The sequence below is a fragment of the Mastomys coucha genome, unplaced genomic scaffold (genome assembly GCF_008632895.1).
Source record: "Mastomys coucha isolate ucsf_1 unplaced genomic scaffold, UCSF_Mcou_1 pScaffold23, whole genome shotgun sequence".
NCBI classification, from domain to species: domain Eukaryota; kingdom Metazoa; phylum Chordata; class Mammalia; order Rodentia; family Muridae; genus Mastomys; species Mastomys coucha.
The window spans coordinates 118,023,541-118,039,951 of NW_022196906.1; the positions used below are offsets into that span (position 1 = coordinate 118,023,541).

At 40.6% G+C, this 16,411-nt stretch overlaps 1 protein-coding gene and 1 pseudogene across 1 annotated transcript; both read right to left on the reverse strand.

Moving 5' to 3' along the window:
• Positions 1-1,730: 1,730 nt before the first annotated feature.
• Xcr1 (X-C motif chemokine receptor 1) lies at positions 1,731-9,396 on the reverse strand. Its single transcript, XM_031344142.1, has 2 exons — positions 9,289-9,396; positions 1,731-3,796 (listed from the first exon to the last, which is right to left on the reverse strand). Exons 1-2 carry the CDS (start codon positions 9,302-9,304, stop codon positions 2,790-2,792), a joined length of 1,023 nt encoding a protein of 340 aa, XP_031200002.1. The 5' UTR covers positions 9,305-9,396; the 3' UTR covers positions 1,731-2,789.
• A 4,900-nt stretch (positions 9,397-14,296) lies between these two features.
• Positions 14,297-15,571, reverse strand: LOC116073324 (annotated as a pseudogene).
• Between the last annotated feature and the right edge of the window lie 840 nt (positions 15,572-16,411).

A 16,411-nucleotide genomic window follows, 5' to 3' on the forward strand; every position in this document is an offset into this window, starting at 1 on the left:
AAAGAGGTGTGTGTGCAGAAATGGGAGGAAATGACATCAAGAATAAAGATTTATCAATATAGTGAACTACATTCTGAACTGCTTTGGGATGTTAAGGATGAGAGTATGGGGGATGTGGAAGACAACCTTGTGAAAGAAAATGTGGGATGGAGAGCACTGTGCCACAGGTTCCTGGGACTCCTTGAAGAGTCCTGATCTGCCATAGATGGCATTAGATCTAAGATGGCTCCCAGAACACCAGTGAGTCAGCAAAAAGGAACTAAGGCTAAGACAGTAGCTGCTTCTGAATCTTCACAAAAGTCCCAACAGGTAACAATGCTCTCCACACCCCTTCTCTCTGAGTTACTTCATCAGTTACAGTTTTTATTGGGGCATGATGAGATGTGGTAAGATATGATTGGCCAAGGATTTATGGGCTTGGGATTGGCTCAAACACTGTATATAAGCTTATGTGTTGGGCAATAAACTCAGATCTGCACACTGATGCTGGTCTCTGGAATTTGATTTACCAGGATTTGTCACATGACTCTGTCACCTCTAAATCCCCATTCTCAGTCCTGTTTCCACAAAAGAGATTTCAAACACCCTTTTTTGAAACTTAGACCCCAAATAAGTTTACAGAGACAAGGAAAACAGGCCCCCAACAATCATGAGTTATTTAAGGGCAATGATGCATTTTGAGAATTTCATAGACAATTCATCTGGAGTATAGTTAGACTAGTTAAGATGACTAAATGACATCACTAGATGATTTAGTCTTAAGGGACCACAGTCATATGTGGTCCAACATTGACCAAAATATTGTGCAACAGATGATTGTATATATTAAAAACCTAATATGTCATACCCTAACCAAAAGCCTATATAGAGTTATGTTTAAAACTCAACACAGCCAGGCGATGGTGGTGCACACCTTTAATCCCAGCACTTGGGAGGCAGAGGCAGGTGGATTTCTGAGTTCGAGGCCAGCCTGGTCTACAGAGTGAGTTCTAGGACAGCTAGGGCTATACAGAGAAACCCTGTCTCAAAAAACAAATAAAACAAAAAACAAACAAAACAACAACAACAACAACAACAACAAAAACAAACAAACAAACTCAATACAGCTCTGTGCTATAGGTCAGATTCATTTCTGTACTTCAAAGATGAGATTGACTTGGAGAAGTGAAGGAATTTCAAGTCCACCTGGCTAATGGGCAGAGCTATAAACTAGGATGAAGTGGAAAGTTCCTGAGGTATCTCTAACCAACACATTGTCAGATATATGAAATATTCATCTTTGTCTACAAAGGAAAGGAGGCTAGAAGAGAGCAATGGATTCCCCCTGAAACTGGAGTTTAAAATGGTTGTGAGCTACCATGTGGGCTTTGGGAACTGAACTTGGGCCCTCTGTAGGAGTAGCCAGTGCTCTTAACTGTTGAGCCATCTCCCTATCCACTGGAAAGTTACTTCTTCAGAGTAAATCATAGCTATTTTATGGCTTTTAATTTTTTTCATTAATTCTTTAAAATATACTGTTATATGTTTTTATGTATTTATTTTTGCTTGAAAGCACAGAATCTGAGTTCTGTCTCTGGCCCTGGCTGCAGACATAACAGTCTAAACTGCCCAAAAGGTCACCTGAAATTCTGGAGCATTCTGATGGAGTCACCTTATATTACCAGGGAAATCTGGGTCCTCTTTTGGTGTTATTAGTTTTATTAATAAAAAAATTAAGAACTAACTCAGAAGAAAGTTTGAGGACAATTTTATTAAAGCTTCAAAGACAAATCCCAGGCAGAGGAGCTGTAAAATAAAAGATAAATCCCAGGCAGGCAGCTTCCTGAATAAGGAAGATGGAAGATGGAACAGAGGGAAAAAAAGAAGCAAAAGAAAGACACTATGGAACAGAGGGCATTATAGAGATGAGGTCAAGGGTATGTGATCATGAGAATAAGCTGGAGAGGTGTTGGAAAGGCAGAATCCACAGGACCTGACTCTGGGAGCTTAGGGGAAGGGAATGTGGTACTTGAGGAGAATTTAGTTCTGGAGAATGGTTAAAAGGGGTACACTGGTACTATTATCCAGATGCAAGGAAGTCATCTTTCTCTCAATATGGAAGAGATGAAATGACAGAGGAATATTCAACCTGAATGCCTCTGTTAAGTGGACTTTTCTTATTTGGACTTTCTTGAAGGGGCTGGTGTTAACTGGAAGTTGGCAGCAATATCCTATTCATCTTTGCTTTGTCCAAATTAGTGCAGACAGTAGCACATATTGTTATGAGCTAAATATTTAAAAGCCAGTTCATGTGTTAGCAGCTGTTGCCAGAATACAGAACTATCTTCATTTTAGTGGGAGTTTATGGTCTAGACTTCATTGTGACTGTACTTATTTGAAGATGTGATTATTCTTGTCCTGGGGACAGTTTTCTTCAGCAGCTGCTAAGAATCACGGAGTCAGCCATCACCAAGGTGAAAAAAAAAATAGGTTGGGACAACCCTATGTGCCAGCAACGTCACTGCATAGTTAGCATGATACTATTAACTTCAAGCTTTCCCAAAGTCCAGAAATCCTTCCATTTAGGATCTTCTGACCAATCACTGATAAGCAATCTATGTCTAAATAAGAGAATTAATGATGAAGTGATTGCAGGAAGTGTTGCCCAGCTGGAAGCCACTTTCCCATAGGCATCACATCTTTCCTCCACACCTCTGCAGTATCTTCACTGTTATAATTTCCTTCCTGATTTACTTTTCCTTGTCTTCCTTCAGTACCCCTGGTCATCTCCATGTGCCCATCCTCTCCTCTCAGTAGAAGGAGGGGCCCTCATATGTAAAGGTACCAGGGGAGCAGGAGAATGGAACAGTGCTGGATGTCTTCCGGCACAGCCAGACCTGCTGGAGGAGACGTTTTAGGTGTCTGCGGAACTTGACCCCAACAAAGACATAAAGCACTGGGTTGAAGCAGCAGTGGGAGAAGGCCAAATTGCGACTGATGATCATAGCAATGTCTAGCTGCTGACGGCTCTCACAGCTCTGCTGGATGATTCCAGTTTTCAGGAAGAGAATGAGGTTGTAGGGAGCCCAGCTGAGGAAGTATGCTACCACGACGGTGAAGATGAGCCTGACTGTTCGGTGTCTCTGTCTGGACCTTGAGCGAAACAAAGTCCTGAGAATCTGTATATAACAGAACAGGATGATTCCCATGGAGAGGAGGAAGAAGATGTTGTGCTGGTAGACTGAGGCCAAGAACCCATGAAATTCAGAATAATCACAATGTAAGGAAATCACTTTGTGGAAGACAGCATCAGGGATGGAGGACAGGATGCTGGCTGCCCACACAGATGTGGTCACCAGCACACGGCAACGAAGGGTATGAATACCCAGAGTAGAGATGGGGCTTACTACAGACAGGTATCGGTGGATGGTCATGATGGTAAGGAAGAAGATGCTGCTGTAGAGACTGATGCAGAAGATCATGTTGAAGAACTTGCAGAAGAAGTCACCTAGAAACCAATCCCATTGTGCTGAGATCAACACAGGCAGTAGGCAGGAGAACATCAGGTCTGAGAGACACAGGTTGAGGATGAAGATATTGGTGAGTGACTCTAGATTCTCATACTTCACCAAGACCCACAAAACCAGGCTGTTACCCACCAGGCTGAGGAGAAATACCAGAGAGTACAGGATAACGGTGGAGATGGTGGAAAAGAAGATGGCATTGCTCTCACATAGAAGACTTAATTTATCATGATAATCATAAAAGGCTGTAGAGGACTCCATATGGACCCAGGAGGCAGGGATACTGAGAGCATCTGAAATGATAGACATGTTGGGTTTAAATCCACATGGTTAGAATAGAGATCATTATGATACATGCTGCAAAAAAAGTAAAGTCTGTGGGCCAGATTCCACTGGTGAACTATTTATAACAAGATTGAGAATTGGGCCACTACATAAAGTCATTAAGAAACATATTTTTTTCCTGTAGAAAGACTTTCTTGACCAAAGACACACAGCATTGATTTACATCTGTCACAAGCTCCATTTCTCCTGGTACACTGGCACTGAGAAGTCTTAAGATAGGTTTGCAGTAGATGTGCGAGAAAAGAGAAGTGGAACTGGACCAAAAGACTTGAAATCAAGGTGGACCCCATTATTGTGCCCTTGTGAAATTTTTTAAAACCTTCCTGAGTCTTAGTTTCTTATATACAAAAGGACTCAAGTTCCCAGATTCATTCATTCAGTTATTCAGTAAATGTCTAGAGGATGTTCTGTCTTCCCTGTCTTTCTCCTTCCACTCCCTTTCTGTCTCCTATCACTTTCTATATTCTCTCTTATTTTCTCCTCATAAACTGTATAGATCTTCACAGCAGGCTTTCACTGAAAAAAATTTTCTCTTTCTTAGGATAGTCTGAAAAAGTGAGACCACAGACAAAGCAAAATAGTTCCAAAGTCACAGATGAAAATTCTGGAAGGTCAAATCCTTGCTATCACAGAGAATTAACTCTCACAGCAGAAAGCTTCTTCAAATGAGAGTTTTGTTTACAAGTCTAATAGAGGGAAACAAGTGTCTGGAGCAGGGAAGGAGGAAAGGAGCTAAGAAAACTGTAGTGAGCAAAGCTTATTCAACTTTCTTGGGTACCTGGGTGTTAGAAACAGTGAAATGAGAAATGTGAGGAGATGACTGGAAGAGATGGAATTTTCAATATGACAGGTCATTGGAGCTGCTGGGCTGTATGAGGAGATGTACTGGCTGGTTTTGTGTGTCAACTTGACACAAGCTGGAGTTATCACAGAGAAGGGAGCTTCAGTTGGAGAAATGCCTCCATGAGATCCAGCTGTGGGGCATTTTCTCAATTAGTGATCAAGGGGGAAGGGCCCCTTGTGGGTGGTACAATCTCTGGGCTGATAGTCTTGGGTTCTATAAGAGAGCAGGCTGAGCAAACCAGGGAAAACAAGCCAGTAAAAAGCATCCCCTCTATGGCCTCTGTATCAGCTCCTGCTTCCTGACCTGCTTGAGTTCCAGTCCTGACTTTCTTTAGTGATGAACAGTGATTTGGAAGTGTAAACTGAATAAACCCTTTCCTCCTCACTTGCTTCTTGGTCATGATGTTTATGCAGTAATAGAAACCCTGACTAAGGCAGGAGGATAATGGAAAACTTAAAGCAGTAGCTATCTGAGCCAGATAAGTGAGTGCTCATCACCTGCTATATGGGGGCACTGTGTCTATATACCATTGCAATTCCCTGTGATTCTGAAACTTTCTGTAAGATATATCTACCTCCATTTCATAGGATAGGAGGATGGTTCAGCCTAGTGAAAATACTTTTCAGCATCATAAAACCAGGAAACTTGAGCACCTAAGACTGCAAGCAAAGTCCTATGCTCTTGTATTTTGAGGAAGATAATTAGAGAAATAGCCTGAGCTTCTCAAATATTATAATTGAAATAATATGGGGATGGTAGTAAATGCCTATAATTTGGCTACTTGGGAACTATGTTAGGAAGATCATGAGTTTGAACTCAGCCAGCCAGGGCTTTCTGTTTTGTTTTTATTTAAAAAAAATGAGTTGTGTCATAATGAAACATCATGGTTGTGGTAAAAAAAAAAAAAAAAACCCATGCAGATCAGCAGAATAGATAAAGAACCCACATAGCTATAGCTACCTACTAGATTTTTGACAAAGATATCAAAACATACATGTTGAAAAATTACCCTTTTCAAAAAAATTGTACTGGGAAAACTGGTTATCTACATGTAGAAAAATAAACTAGACCCCAATATAAAACAGTTCGAAGTGGATTAAAGACTTTAATGTATGACAAGAACTTCTGAAAATTTTAGAGGAAAACGAAGAAAACATTTCAAGATTTGGCATAGGAGCTCTTTTAGAAAAGGACTCCAGTAGCTCAGAAAATAATACAAGAATAGACAAATGGGATTGCATGAAATTAAAAAGCTTCTGCATAGCAATGGAAGTAATCAGACAAAGAGATGGTCTATAGAATGGGAGAAAAAATCTTTCTAGTTATACATTTGACAGAAGATTAATAATAGAATACATATAGAATTTTTAGTAACTAAAATTTAAAACTCAAACAAGTCAATCAATAAATAGGCTAATGAAATGAAAGACAATTCTCAAAAGATGAAGTACAAATGACCAAGACCATAAATAATATTTAGCATCTTTAGGGATCAGAGAAATGAAAATTTAAACCATATTGATATTTTATCTCTCAAGTCAGAGTGCCTGTTTTTATGGAAACAACAAATGATGGTGAGGGTGTGGGAAAAGAGGAAGCATTATCACTGCTAGTGGGATGTAAAGGGGTTCAGCACCATGGAAATCATTATAGAGGTTCCACTACCACATGGCCCATTCCTGGGTATATACCAAGGTCTCTAAGTCTATACGACACAGACATACTTGAATAGCTATGTTTCTTGTGACATTCTTCAGAATAAGCCAAAGATTATCTGTCAACTGATAAACTGATCAAGAAAAACAGTGGCTTGTATATTGTGGTGGTTTCAATGAGAGTGGCCCTAGAGGGTCATATATTTGAATGCTAGACACCAGTTAGTGGAAGAGTTTCAAAGAATTAGGATGTGTGGTCTTATTGGAGTTGGTGTGTCACTGGGAGTAGGGTTTGAGTTTTCAAAAGCACAAGTTAAGCCCAGTCTCTCTGTCATTGTCTTTGTCTCTCTCTGTCTCTGTCTCTGTCTGTCTCTGTCTCTGTCTCTCTCTGTCTCTCTGTCTGTCTGTCTCTCTCTCTCTCTCTCTCTCTCTCTCTCTCTCTCTCTCTCTCTCTCTCTCTCTCTTCCCTCTCTCTGAGTGCTGTCTGTAAATCAGAATGTAAAATTCTCAGCCATTACTCCAATATCATGCCTGTCTACTTCCACCATGATGATCATGGACTAATTCTCTAAAAGTGTCAAGTAAGTCTCCAGTTAAATGCTTCCCAGTTGCCTCTATCTTGGTTTCTCTTCACAGCAACAAAACAGTAACTATGTCATAACCCAATAGAGTTCTACTTATCCATAAACAAAATTATATTAAATCATTCACTGGAAAATGGATGCAATTTGAGATTATTGTATTAAATAAAATTAGCTAGACAAATAGTGCATTTTTTTTCTGTTTTGAAGAACCAGATAACCAGGTTTAGGGCAACTAAAAGTACTAGAAAGTGAGAGGTATAAATAATAGAAGGAAAAAAGATAGAAAGTTCCATATTTTGCCCATATATCTTGCTCAAATGGTTGTATTTGAACCATAAATGTGCTAGTGATATCTGAAAGAACTAAATTGATATTTGAGGTGCTGCCCCTGAAAGGGAGGCAGAGTTTAGTGTTAGGAATTTTTTCAAATATTTGAGGAATAAAATCACACCAATATTACACAAATATCCCCTTCAACTTGCTTTATAAGGCAAGTATACCCACGATTCCAAAATCAGATGAAAAATTTACAATAAACAAAAACTATGGGCTAATAGTCTTCATGAATACAGACACAAAAATTCTCTTTTGTTGAAACATGCTGTCCTCAAATTCATTATAAGCCAAAGCTTTTGAAATTCTAATCTTCCTGGTTATACTTTGAAACTGCTAAGATTCAAGGCCTGTGTCACCACACCAGATTTATTCAGTGCTGGGGACTAAATCCAGAACTTTGTCTACTTTAGATAAATGCTCTACCAACTGAGCTATAGCTTTACCTCAACACAAATATTCTTTCTAAATTATAAGTCAAGCCAAGTTCAATAATACATTTAAATTATTTATTATATTTATTTATTTGTTTGAGTTTATGAGTATATATATCATCTATTTGCCATAGAATGCATTTTGGAGCCATAAGACAACCTGTAGAAGTTGGTTTTCTCCTTCTACTAGGTGAATCCCTGGGATAGAACTCAGGTCATGAGGCTTGATAGCAAGCACCTTTGTCTCCTGGCCATCTCTTTGGCCCCAGTAATATATTTTAGAACATATTATAACATGACCAAGAAAGTTTGTCCTAAAAATGTGAAGTTGCATAAATACTTGAATGTTAAACAATTTAGGTCACCATATTAACAGAACGAAAATAAAACCTACATTATCTTTTTTGTTAAATCCACAAAAGTATTTGACAAAGTTTAACATCCATTCTCAATACAAGCTTTCAACAAGTTAGAAACAAAAATGATACTGGATATCCACAAAACTAGTCCATTTTCATTGAAAATTTGGAGGTAATCCTGTTTTGTGCTAGGAAAACTTGGGATTCCAAGGAGATGGGTGTCAAATTCCAATTCCCTAAGTAGTGAACTGAAGTTCTCTGTGTATTGGAGCCTAAAGACTCTTTGTCCTTGGCTTACTAGGGTTTTGTGATTGTGGAGAGATGGAATGTTGCAAATAAGAGCCAAAGTTAACTGTAGTGTTGTAATAGCCATTTTCTATTAGCATCTGTATTTGATGTAATAGCTCAACCCTGGATTGAGTGTGTATGTTATGCTGAAAGAAGGCCACACCATTTCAGTCAGATACATATAGGAAATCCCTATGTCCTTCTGTAGCTGCTTACCTGAACATACAGCCATATATTTAGTCAAGACCTTAGTTTATGATACTCTTTTGTTCTGTGACTGTAAAAGTTCATGTAAAAGCTTGATGTATTGGCATATTCCAGGAGAATTAAGAGTTCAAGGCCATCCTCAGCAACACAGTGAATTTGAGGTCAATCTGGGTTATGTGAGACTTTGTCTCAAAAAGTAAAATATTATGTATCTTTGTCCCCACTACATCGGGTCTTTCATGATAACTTGGCTCCATGCACTGGGTCATGGTTGCTCATATTTAGCACAAAGAAAATTGCTTGTATTCTTTAAAATGAAGTTATTTTATGTTAACATATTTTAGGAATTTGGCTTCCATTTTTCCATTGCCCTCTATCTTCAGGATTCCCATGACTTAACTCTAGGGGAATTAATTTAGTTTTTGGCCCATCAGATAATTTAGGTTGAGAACTATAGTTGTAAGTTATTCAGCCATCAAAAATAATAACTTACATGAGGAAAACATGTAACTGTTCTATTCAAGGAAAGGTACCTAAATTGCCTTCTCTAAAAGTATAGATTCTTGGGAAAGCCCAGATAAAAGGGATCTAGGTCTCAGAGGCAAGCCTCAGAACTGTTAAGGTTTATTAGCCTGCTATGTGGTTCTGGTGACCACCAAAGTTTCAGAACACCAGTGTTGGCTATTAAAAGAAGAAAAAAATATATAAGTTTAAAAATGTATGTAAAGGAACTCACCTGAGTCTGAGTCCATGTCACGGTTTCAAATCTGTATGCTTTGTGCTTCCTTTGTTCTCTTCCAATGCTAGAATTTCACATAGATAACAACCCTATGATTAATACAGGTTCTACTAAATAACTTCCTCTTCATTAGGGATGAAGTTTTGGAGCTAAAGTTTTTTTTTTTTAATGTTTCCTTATGTTTGGTTTCAATATGAACTTGCATACAGGATCTCTAGTCTAAACTATAAAGCTCTAAAACAGTTTAGTCATGGATTGGGGATCTTTTGGTCTAACCAACTTCAAGAAGCTAAGTGACTGTGTATGTGCAGCAATCCTATACAAGATGAGAACAGATGTGGCCATATTGTCACATTAAAGTAGTGCTGCTTTCTAGGTGTGGTGGGTGGTACATTCCTAGTAATCTCAAAATTTAAGAGAAAAAGGTAAGAGGATCAGAATTTAAGGTAAACCTATCTATACAGTAAGCTGAAGGCCAGACTGGGCTACAAGGACACCCTGTCTAAACATCCAAACAAATAACCCCCAAATAAAAGGTACTGCTTCTGTGTTGGGAGCTCTAGGAATGGCATTTAGGCCTAACTTTGTGGTGAATTCACAGGGGTCTCTGGTTTCCAGATTGAGTCTTCATGATACAATGTATCAACCAAACTTACCAAAATGTATCAACTCAAGTACTACAACTTCTGTCTGGGCCTCTACCAAAGGATAACTGTAAGAGAAACTGCTTCTAGAGAGCAGAACTTGAAGCATTGCACCAGGTTGTTCATGATTTGTGAAAAAATAATGAATACCTAGCCTCTCAGCTGTGATTCTTGAGTTTAAACCTCCAGATTTTGCTGGAGAGATGGCTTATAGCTCTGGTTGCCCTCCAGAGGACCTGGTTTAGTTCCCAGAACCATGTGACAGCTCACAACTGTCTGTAACTCCAGTTCTGTGAGATCTGACACCCTCACGCAGACATACAAGCAAGCCAAAATACCAATGCACATAAAAATAAATAAATCTTTAGAAAAAAAAAACCCAAGCCCTCTGGATTTCAATCTGTGCACATTGAATTTGCTGTTTGATTTAAGAAAATCTTGGCTCTCAATGTCCAAGATCAGGGCTAGGTAGGTAAAGGACTTTCACAGTGACTTTGATATAGCATAGTATGCAGTGCAAACATACTATTTCCTATTTCTTATGGCAAAAGAGGAAAGTGCCCTTAGCTTTTTTTCACTTCCCTCTGGACATTCTCACTTTTTCTATCTAAAGATTCCTCTACCCTACCCTGCAGCTGCTTGCCAACTTCTATTGCCGAGGCTGTCTGTTTTCCAGATCTCTAACTCAAATAGCATGGCTTTTTGAGTCCCTGGAAGCTACAATTCTGCTGCCCTGCAGTTTTTTCCTCTCAAACTCTCAAACTTTTCTCAAGCTTTCTTAAGTTCTTTTATCCATGAGGATAAGAACTAGCAGAAGGGACCTACATTCTCTGCTAACACTGCCTCTCTCTCCTACATGCCGGTATTATAGGGGTAATGCCACTGTCTTAGTTAGGGTTATCATTGTTGTGATAAAACATAATGATTCAAAGCAAGTTGGGGAGGAAAGAGTTTATTTGACTTACCCTTTCATTTGATAGACCATCATTGAAGGAAGTCAGAACAGGAACCTGGAGGCAAGAGCTGATGCAGAGGCCATTGAAGGGTGCTGCTTACTGGCTTGCTTCTTCTGACTTGCTCAGCCTGTTTTCTTATAGAACCCAGGACCCCAGCCCAGGGATAGCACCAACTACAATGGACTGGGCTTTTTCCCACCCATCAAAAATAAAGAAAATGTCTTACAGGCCTGCCTACAGCCAGATTTTATGGAGGCATTTTTCTCAGCTGAGGTTCTATCCTCCCAGATGACTATGGCTTGTATCAAGTTGACATAAAACTATACAGCAAAGTCACTGGCTGAGTTTATGAGGACTGATCATCAGGCTTGGTTGTGAACACTTTTATCTACTGTGCTTTCTTGATGCCCCATGGTTGGAAATTCTTTACCACACCTCTATTGAGATACAAGGTTTAATTCCATTCTCCTGGAATCTAAGCTGTTTACAGTGCTTTGCTTTTCTAATAGACTGCAGAAGGGGGGGCATTCTGAGAGTTCTAGGTTATAAAAAGCATTACAGTTTCTATCTGGATTCTCTGGAACATTATCTGTTGGTGCTCTAAGCCAACACTTATGAATTCATCTACTTGATACCACTATGTTTGTGAGGACACAAAGTATAGCCCTCACTTCAAAGAGAATGAAAAATATTTTATTCTGGAGGTTAATATGAGTGACTATGGACTGGGAACATAGATATCAGGTTCCCCCAAATACCAGTGTGATAACAGTGTCATGAAGTTTTTATAATATGAGAACAAATAATATCATAAATAAAGACACCTTTCAGATGAATTGGTGAAAACAACAAAGTAGAGAAGTCTCTGCTATTGGCTACAGCTGCTATCTGATTGCATTCTTAGCTTTTGAGTTGCTGGAAGCTAGGGGTCTGTCAGTACATTCCAAAACTGTTTTCCTAATAGTCATAAGGATAGCTGTTTGGACAAACACAAAGGAAGGCAAGGAATGACTATTAAGAGGACAAAGTAGCTCAAGATAATTTACACTTGATCTTAGCCAAAAGGCCGAGAAGCGATTCAAGATAATTTAAACTTAGACTTGTAATTTTTCTCTCTAATCACAGATGTTCTAATAAATCAATCAATCAACCAATCAATTAACAAATCAACCAATCAACCAATCAATCAGTCTTGAGGAATTTTTACACAGGTTTGACTTTTCCCCCCTGGGAACTTCAGTTCACACTGCTGATGAAGCCATTGACATGACTGGTTGAGAGTCTGAGTCCAGATTGTCAGCTTTCTCTGTTGAACCAGACACAAGAAGGAAGCTATTTGGACTACTTCACTTTCTATCTCAGTGGAACCAAGGAACTTCTGATGGAACATATTATCACATAATAATAGATAAAACAAGAAATGTCAATTAGGGGAATAGCCCCAATCTGTGTCTAGGCCCCCTTCCCCCGCATCTCAGCTACTCACAGAGGATTTCCTCCAACAGCCTTGCTAACTCCATGTGGAGAGCCGCAGCTGCCACCCTATATATATATTGAACACCTGGTCTCTGGTCAGAGCAGAGAGCATTGATAAACAAGCCCTTAGTTGGAAAAGCTGAGTGCCTCTAGTTTGTGATGCAAGCTGGCATGATTTTCCCACAGCCTATTGTGCTTTGCCACATAGCCGATGCTGATTGGGACCAGGGAAATTATTTAACCCACAAGGGATGGGGGCCGGATATGATAATTAGGCGTAAGTATGTAAGGATAGAAGTAAGTTGTAAGGATAGAAGTAAGATGTAGGAATAGAAGTAAGATGTATGTAAGAATAGGAATAGAAGTAAGATGTAGGGAATAGGAGTAAGTAGGAAATAGGAGTAAGTAAGAAGAAAGTAGTAAGATGTAAGAAGTAAAATAGAAGAAGCAAGATAGAAATAAGTAAGATGTAAGAAGCAAGATTACAAGGTTCCTAATTAAACTGCTTGGAGAAGAGCTCGTTGTTGCCTCCTTATTTCCGCTGGACGGAAAGGTGGCCGACAACTCCAGAAACTTGCCTTTGGTGTGGCTGTAAGAGAGGTGAATTTTCTTAGTTTGGCTTCCATTATGGTAAGCCTACCTGCTTTGTAGCTAAGGTATGGCAATTTAGGGTGATCCACCAGAGTGCTGCAAGGTATCTCCTCAATCTTGGTCACCAGCAAAATTTCTCTTTCTCTTTCTCTTTCTCTCTCCTTCTCTCTCTCTCCTCTCTTTTATTGACTAAGTTATTTATTCACTCTACATCCCGAACACAGCTTCCCCTTCCTCCATCCCTGGTATATCAAGCTGCAGCAAGACTAGGTGTATCCTCTTCCACTGAGGGTAAAGGGTAATGTAGTCAGAGACAGCCCCTGCTCCTGCTTTAGGAGTCCCATATGAAGACCCAGCTGCACTACTGCTACATATATGCAGAGAGCCCGGGTCTGTCCCGTTCATGCTCTATGGTAGGCAGTTCAGTCTTCATGAGCCTCCATGGACCCAGGTTAGTTGACTCCAGGTTTTCTTGTGGTGTCCTTGACCCCTCTAGCTCCCACAGGATTCCGTAAGCTTTGTTCCACGTTTGGCTGTGGGTCTTTGCACCAGCTTCCAACAGTTGCTGCGTGAAGCCCTTCTGACAATATTTATACAGACCTAGGTGAGTATTGCAGAATATCATCAATGGTTGTCAGCAGTGGGATCCCTCTCATAGCATGGGTCTCAAGCTAGGCCAGTCATTGGTTGGCCCTTCCTTTAAATTCTGCTCCACCCCTGCACATTCTGTAGGCAGGATAAATTGTGTGTCTAAGGTTTCGTGGCTGGGTTGGTGTTCCAATCTGTCCACTATTGGAAGTCTTACCTGGTTACAGTAGATGGCTGGATCAGGCTTCATATCCCCACTGCAAGGAGTTCTAGCTAGGGTTACCCTCATAGATTCCTGTGAATCTTCATTGTCCTAGGTATCTAGCTCATCTGTTGCATGGTGTAATTTTTGTGGCATTTCTTGCCAAGATACTCTTTTGCTGTAAAATCCTCCTGGAATTCACTAAGCCCTGTAGGTGCTCTGGATAGAGCCTTTATGTTTTATTTTTTAAAACAACTTCAAACATGGGCTTTAATTCTAAATAAACCACAGACCCAGGTGCCCAGGAGAAAGTAGAACCAAAGCTGATGTGCAGAACAGGGCTGGCAGTGTTGAGTGGAGAATTCTGGAAGCTCCTGACTCACTGCTCTATCTGACTAGGCCTTCTGATGAGTGACTTCATATGGTCAGGCCGTTCATGTGTTTGGGCCTACAGGCACCACAGTCCTTGGTCCATGAGCATAGCAAGCCCTCAGGACAGAGATGGTACAGGTGAATAGCACTTGTCAGGAATGGGCTGGGTGGATTAAATGCGGTGACACTGAGTGCCCAAGGCAAGTCTGGGTTCTCAAAGCATCCCAGTGAGGGCCATGGAGGCCATCCCCCAACCCCAGGATTTTCAGAGGGATAAGATTTCAAAGTCTTCATCCTCAGAGTCAAAGAACCTCTTCAGTCTCTCTACATCAGAAGAGTCTAGGGACAGGTTCAGAATATCCTGGCAGGCCAGATGAGAAGGCTGCTGTTCCACCAACTCAAACATGGGCAGGGCACTGCCAAGCTGTGATAGCTTTTTGACTTGCTGACACCAGTCATTGTCTTGAAAAACAAAGACAAAAGCAAAAAGTCTTCCTCAGTCTAACAGAAAAATCCCACAGCAATGGATGGGCCAAGCTCTCCAAAGTGCATCCTAAAGGGAGGGTGTTGGCAGTGGAAGCTCTCATCTGGGTTAAAGCAACTGTCAGTCAGCTCCACTGCAGACTGTATAGTATGGGGGTCCAGATAGATAAACTCTTCACCAATGTAGCCAAAAAGTAGTGGGTACTGTTGGACTTCCCGCCAATAACACCCAGGGATTGGGGCATCATGAAACAGTGCTTCAGAGTCTCCACATAGGTCTCATTGAAGTCTGTCAGTCACAGGTGGAGAGGGATTAGAAGCACCAGTGGTCTCCAAGCCAATGGCCTGTTTGTGACTTCAGCTCCAGCAGAGAACCCATTACAGTGCCTCTTTGAATCAGTAGGAAGTGCAGCAGCTCCAGCATAGAGAAGGCTGGCCCTGCATAACCTGATTTCCTCCTTCATCACAGTGTTGTCCATTGCTATGTGAACAGCCAAGGAACTCCATGTGTCAAATACAGTAAGTTTCTTGAGGACCTGAGCAACAGTGTTCCACCTGTACACTTGCCTTCACCAACTCCTATTTGAGCTATCTGGTGAATGGAATAGTAGAATAGTAGCTGTCCTTCCTGTTGAGGAAAGCATTGAGGACATTGAAGTAGCTGTCAGGCTGTCTCTTGCACTGACTCCATCTCCAATCCCCACCTAAGCACCAGCATACCAGGGCCTAGGCAAAGATCATCTGTCCACACAGAAGCATGCAACCCCAGCTTGTGACTGAAGTAGGACCAGTTCCCCCAATAGCCGGAAAGTTTCTCCTGTATGTAAACCAAAGTCTGGAAGCAACATCAGACAGATTTTGTCCTTTTCTGTGAAAATGCAATATTTTCCAAACAGGCTCTGAAATTTTGGGGAAATCTTCAAATTCAGCAACTGGAGAGTATCATATGTCAAAGTGGCTGGGTCCATCTTCCCTGTCCAGCTGCCGACTGACTGTGCGGTTGCTCTGACAGACTACTAGAGTCTTTATGTTTTATGATAACAGCAAAACTAAGCAGACATTTGAGAAGCATAAAGCCTCTCCTGGTGCAGGAACTCTAGAAGAGATAATGTAAACATCTGCTAAAGTTGTCCCGATAGGATGGTTCAATTGCAGTAGTAGCTCACCCCTTTTTCTGCCATCGCTCCTCAAGCACATATGGATGGATGGAAGAAAAATGGCAACAGGATTCCTGGCAGAGGAGTGATTTGGAATCAAGTATAGGGCACGTCTGTGATACAGAGATAGACCAAGTGAAATAGAAAATGGAGAGCTACAGTCACACTTGGATCATCTGTGATGTAGGCATTACTTGTCAATACATGAGACTGACAGATTCACAGGCCCAATCCAGATCCAAGAGAAGAGGAAGTGTGAGAGAAAGAAGCCAAACAAAATAGAGTTAATGTCACATCTCTAGAGTTAATTCTCAAGGTTTAAGCACAGACTCCAGGATTCTGTGCTTATGTAATTTCGGCAATTCAGTTTATCTGATCTAAAGATAATGACAGCACCAATCTCTCGGGGTTGTGAGGATTAAATGAATCAATACTTCAATGAGTTGGAAAACTGACTATCGAGTGCACAGTCCTACCTAGCACCACAGGTATGGATGAACATGGTAGATGCAAAGCAGGAAGCTGTGGGTGGAAAGTAGGACAAAGACTGAGGTCAAAATTAGCATACAAAAAAGCCAGAAGGCAGAGAGGAAGACTAACTGCTCCCCAATAAAGTTCACACAAGCAGCATGCCCAGAAAAAAAATTACAC